Source organism: Acanthopagrus latus, chromosome 5 (genome assembly GCF_904848185.1).
Source record: "Acanthopagrus latus isolate v.2019 chromosome 5, fAcaLat1.1, whole genome shotgun sequence".
Classification (NCBI taxonomy): Eukaryota; Metazoa; Chordata; class Actinopteri; order Spariformes; family Sparidae; genus Acanthopagrus; species Acanthopagrus latus.
This window is the reverse complement of record NC_051043.1, coordinates 27023644-27029677: the sequence shown is the minus strand read 5'-3', so window position 1 is coordinate 27029677 and position 6034 is coordinate 27023644. Positions and strand designations below refer to the sequence as shown.

Sequence of the window (6034 nt, the reverse complement as noted above, 5' to 3'; positions counted from 1 at the left end):
TTCGATGTTTTGAGGCTGAAAGGAGCCGTGTCACCAGATTTGAGTGAGCTCAGCAGTAGGGCTTTGTTTCCTCGCAGACCTCTTTGAAGGTTTCAAACTCAGTGAGCACAAAACACATGAATCTGTCTCTGTCACACTGTGAGACTCGGGATGGAAACTTGAACAGGAAGTTCATCAGGATGAGTTATGATGGATGATATTAACGAGCGGCTTCATCTAAAGTTCAGCAGGATATGAAAGAAAACTAAATATCCTGCACTAAAACTGCTGAAGGGAATGTATTTTGATGCCAGTTTACCTCCAGGAGGCCAAATCACCTCTACGCTGAGCCAAAGAACGGGATAAGGTGTTGCCATGGCAACACCTGAGGGTACCTCATCAGTCTCCATGACCTCTTAAATGCCTGTGGCCTTTATAAAATGAATGAGTCAAAACCTCTGCATCCTGGTGTGTGTGTGTATGTGTGTGTGTGTTAGGGAGAAAGCTGTGCGGTACAGTAACTGTGGTGAAGATGGTCGCCTGAAGCTACTGGTAGTACGCAGAGGTGTATTTATTACTGCAGTATGAGTTGGAAGCTTACTGCACAGATACCGTATCCCCACACGATGGAAAATAACTCATAGCTTGTCTATATAAAGCACTGAAGCGTGATGTAACGTCGACTCTAACATGCTGTAGGTCTAGTTCATGGTTGTTGTTTTTTCCTACATAATAATGGGCCAGAACATGATAGACTGGGGCATTTCTAGAGCTGATATGTCATGAAAAGTGACTCATTTTGGAGTATATGGTCCATAATTGCATAAGTGCAACATCGAGGAACGTTGCAGACCTTTGGCCTGATTTCTATAGAGAAGCGGTAAGTTGATATTACTCTGCATGATACAACTAAAACCAGATTTCTTTGTCTTTTCTTCATCTTTTCAGTGGGCCTGTTCTTATGTGACCCAGCTGCGCAGCATGTCTTTCTTTTTCCTTTTCTGCAATGAAACACGCTGACACAAACACAGGTGTTGTGTAGTATATAGGTCAGGTGTGTGTGTCGAGGTTTCCTCATTGTATCCATTCGATGTTTCCTCTGTCTGATTTGTCTTCACATTCACCAAAGACACTTAATCGTGTCTCTTGGAGTGTAACATTTGGGAAGTGGACACAATAATAGAAATACTCATCTGCACTATACCGTATGATAGAAACCAGGAACTGAGCAGGAAACACTTCCTCTGCTTCAAACCAGCAGTTTTACACAGTGTTGTCACTGCATCCACATTGTGTTGATAAGTTTTGTTACTTTTTAAATATTTCAGACTGAATTTCTGACATGTTTTGCCCTGAACATGGCAAAAATATGTTTTATCTTTTAGGATTATGTCCCTTTTTTCTGTCATAGTCATAAATCGAGATCACGTTTTATTTTGTACATGCTTTTTATTAAGTAATACATACATGCATCTCTCATCAAAGCTTGAGCAGAGGCCAGATGTCTCACTTTGTAGCTAAAACGTAGCATTCAAGACACAGTGTGAACAGGGACGCTGCAGAAATGCACCATATGGGAAAAATGATGTGTTTTTTTGTAAGTCATAGCATGTAAACCTGTTCTACTAGGACCCGCAAATAAAAGCATGTACCTGGAAATGTGCATAATATGACGTCTTTAAACATTTGTGAGGGGTTTGCATATCAAATCTATGGGATTAACTGCATGCTGATGGGAATCTCGCAGATAACCAATCAGCTGCGTCTCCACGCCTCCTTCTCTCTCATGTGGCAGAAATATTTGACGTGGCAAGAGATCCGGACGTGACATCGCTGCACATCATCTGTCCTCAGCTCCACTTCACCTCACACACATCTGCAGGTAGCTGCAGGTCCGGGACCAGAGCAGAGCCGAGCAGAGCCGAGCCGAGCAGAGTCCTGGTCCACGATCTGAACCGGGAGGAGGAATCATGTGGCTGGTCGTGTTGGCCGGTCTGCTTCACTGCGCCTCCGCTTACGATGTGGATCTGAAGAAGCTGGACGGGCTCGCAAAGGCGAGGGTGGAGGTACAGTAACACCGTGGTCTCCATGATTCAAGACGTGACTGTAGTCTGTATAGTATTCACAGTGAGGAACATGTGAGTCTGATGCGGGTAAATGTGTGATTGGATGCGTTTTATTCCTGACATTTCCGTCCCGGGCGCATGCGTGACTGCCTCTCCAAGGGGAGTCTCTGCGTTTACAGAGAGTACACAGTGACAGACACACACAGTGTGTTTGTTTGTAATGCATTTTATTCACTACAACCTTAAAAATCTGCGAATAAGCATGTTTCTAGCTGTATATAAACCGGCTGTGTGTCAGTGGAGGTCGGATTTCTGCACAAAAGTTTCAGTAACTCTATCCTTCTTCTTTTTGTGGGAAACCATGCCCTTCTCCCCCCAGGGTGGCACCAAATCCCCACCCTGCCAGCATCTCAGAAGGAAAAAAAAAAAAGCTTGTTATCTCCTGTTTGCTATCATTGTGTTAGTCACACCTGCTACTCAATACCTGAGGCTCGTATTTCTGGGCTAGGCGTCCATCCCAGGAGGCCCTGAATCTGTTTTTCTACAAAGGATTCAACACTGCAGTGACACCTAGATCAGTTTTCAGTCAGGAACTTGCAGCAGAATGAGAACATGCAGACAGATCTGTAGATTATCTCATCCCCGAGTCCTGGTGATGGATCCCCAAAAGTATGAGATCTGCTGGTAACCGTCCCTTGTATGTTCTCCTTGCAGACATGTGGTGGATGACAGCTGAACAGGCTCAGAGAGGTAAGTGACTCTCGGTTATGTAATCATCCGAGCAAAACAACAGACAACACACTGAGCGCCAGTAAATCCACGCTGGAGAGTGTCTGCGCTCTGAGAAACGCTTCACATCTAGTGTTTCTCAGATCTGCTGCTAATGCCAGTGCTAAGTGACGAACATTAATCCCCCACATCTCCCTGCAGGTCAAAGCCTTCGTGGTCCAGGACATCCCTCTTTAGTATCCTTTGACACACGGCTCTCACTCCTTCTTTAAACATGTCCGTGTATAAGTTGCACACTGTTAAATGTTTCCAGCATTTTCTCCTCCGTCGCTCCTTGACCGTCGCCCCCTCAGCCACAACCTGGTGATGAAGCATATTCCTGGGGCCGACCCTGAGCTTGTCCTCCTGAACCACTATTTCGAAGAGCTGGATGTAAGTCTTTGTTTTTACCTGTGAGGTTTTACATATTTGCATTTTGCTTTGCATGGTGGGGGATGTGAACATTTCGATTGCGATCGCTTAAAAGGCACCAACACACGCTGGAATCGCTTGTTTTCACATGCATTTTTGTAGTGAACGTGCTGTTTGTGCAAAAAGAATCAAGCAACTTTAAATAAGGAGTTCATAAATCATATCGTCCCCCTGTTAAAAGGATAAATAAAAGGTGGGAAACCATATTTACATGTCCTTCTTGAGTTTGGTCCTTTCTGTGACAGTTCAAAATCAGGATATTCATGATTATCCTGATAAAGGAAATTCTCCCCAATCATCTTATCCTAATCTTTAATAAAAGCATGCATCCTTCCTTTCTTATTTTACAATACATTAAAGGTAATATATGTAGAATGTGATCAGGGATGTTGAACCCTTTGAGCTCCTTTCACACATGCACTGCTACCCTGAAATCTCCTGGACCTTCGTTTCCTGGAGGAGCTGTACGTGTGAGAGCAAACACCCAAATCATTTGGACTGGACATGCAACAGATTTTCTCTCGTCAGCTTCCTGTTTAACAGTACATTTAATGTTCGATTTTGCCCATGTATGGAAAGAGCAGGTCGTCGTCTGGAGCTTTCACAGTGAGCGAGTGGGCGTGATGATGACAGAGCGCAGCTGCTCTGTCGTCTGTAGACAGACAGACCTTCCTCACAGCAGACATTTTCACTCGTCAAAGGCAGGAAGAGCACAGGTGTGAACAACCTGCGATGAAGGTAGCTCCATCCTGTCAATTGACCCAGTAAGCCAGGTCAGTGACTGAGCATGTTCAGCACCAGAGCCCTGGAATTAGCTCGACGTAGGAATGAGGAAAATCCACCTGTGTTTTTCCTGTTACGTGTCAAAGTGTTTTGTTTTTTGTTTTTTTTTTTTCCAGTTTGAGACTAAAATTGAACCCAAAACGCCGACGCTTCAGCACTCAACCAGTCTTTAATCGGCACAACGGTGTTCAGCTGTGCTGATGTGAACGCACAAGAGTTTCCTCGTGATCAATTAGCCTTTAACGTGATAAACTTTAGATTAGCGAACACAATGTGGCATCTGACTACAGGAGTGATGGTTGCTGAAAGTGTAGAATGAGCCTGTTACAGCTGAAAATAGTCATTTGCCAAAATAATAATAATGTCTGGAGTCTGTATCTCTGATCAATGCAATGTTATTCTAATTAAACAGAATTGTGCTTTTGTTTCAATGCGTCAGACACAGACAAACTCCCGGTGTGTGTGGAAGGACAACTCCCAATAAAACATACAAATTAATAGTCATGGATGATGATGGAGTTAATTTTTAAGAGTCCAAGGGTTTAGATTTGCTTTTTGGGAGCAGTGTTCACACAGCTGAAAACCCTCAGCTGACATTTCCCCATGAAAACTGGTGGAAATTAAGTAACACACCCAGCAGACACATTAGCATTAATGAAGAGAGCCACCAAATGTCAGATAATTACTCTCTTGAAGCCTCAACGGACCCCTGCCTGAACATTTGGCTTCATAGTCACTAACTCAGTCTGTTGTATAATGCTTTACAGATGGCATACATGAGGTTATTTGACCAGTTGTTAATATCTAATATTGAGTGTTGCAGTATTAATGTTTCCTTTTATAATTAAGGCCCATTTCATTTTAAACCCATCAGAGCGCCCTGCTGTGGTTATAGTTCACACTACAGAACGTCATCATCCAGTGTTTGTTCGAAACATCTCTCACTCCAAGTTTTTGTTTTCCCAGCTTCACCATCATCTGTCCAACAGACTGAAAATAAACCAAATCCATATAAACCCAGTTTAAAATGACTCTCAAACACATGCAGCTGCGCTGAGAATCTATCACTGTGAACAAAATGCAGCTCATCGTGGAGCATGAACAGTAAATTTACTCTTGAAGTCTCATTGTGTCCTCCGCAGCGGATCGCCCTGTCCGACATGACCCGCTCTGAGATCAACACGCTGCTGGAGAAGCTCGGCTTCTACAAGAAGGCTCAGGCCGATGACGAGGTGCCGGAGGAGTTCCGCTTCTCTCCGGCTAAAGACAGCCCGTTTAAAGACGAGCCGGCGTACAAGTCCTCCTCTGCGTCCCTCGTCACGGAGAACACCTCCTCAGAGCCCGAGGCAGAAGCCAAGCACACTGATCTATAACCCGTCTCGAGTGGAGAAAAGTAGGAATCTCACTGTAACACTCCGCCCCGTCGCTGCTCCACGACCAGCTGGTTGTTGCAGATAACGACAGAAAGAAATTCTGTTTTAGAATAAAGCCAGCAGATCATGGATCAACCCGTGGGGCAAAACAAAATCATAGCATCAGCAAAAAGCCTTTTTTTTTTTTTTTTCTTTAAGAGAGAAAGATCATCAGTCTGATTTTGCACGTTGTTCTTGGTGTCTTTATTTTTGCAGCAATAATAATCTAACAGGCCACGTTGTGAGTGCTTTTCTACTCCCCACACAAAGACTGGAAGTGTGTATGTTTTTTGGGGTTTTTTTTTTTGGTCCATAATGTTTCAGCGGTCTCGTTTGAGTTCTCTTGTGTGTTTGTTTGCTTCCGACCTGCTGTGACACTGAATGAAGCCTCAGGTTGAAAACCGACTGGCCTTGAGGTTGATGCTTTATGTCCTGGCGGGTCGGACTGACACACACATACGAGGATTCAAGTGGAAGTGTTGTAAAAAAATAATAAAATACTAGAAAAAATAATCTAATCTCTGGTCTAATTCCTTTCTGTGTTGATTCATGTTCTCATGTTTGTGTCTTTTTTTACTCCTAAATGTAGATTTT

General features: G+C 43.7%; 1 protein-coding gene across 1 annotated transcript; it reads left to right on the top strand.

The window, feature by feature from the left end:
• Positions 1-1779: 1779 nt before the first annotated feature.
• selenom (selenoprotein M) lies at positions 1780-5953 on the top strand. The gene is made up of 5 exons (XM_037097696.1): positions 1780-2045; positions 2760-2795; positions 2976-3010; positions 3128-3206; positions 5171-5953. The coding sequence occupies exons 1-5, from the start codon at positions 1950-1952 to the stop codon at positions 5399-5401; spliced, it is 477 nt and encodes a 158-aa protein (XP_036953591.1). The 5' UTR covers positions 1780-1949; the 3' UTR covers positions 5402-5953.
• The last annotated feature ends 81 nt before the right edge of the window (positions 5954-6034 follow it).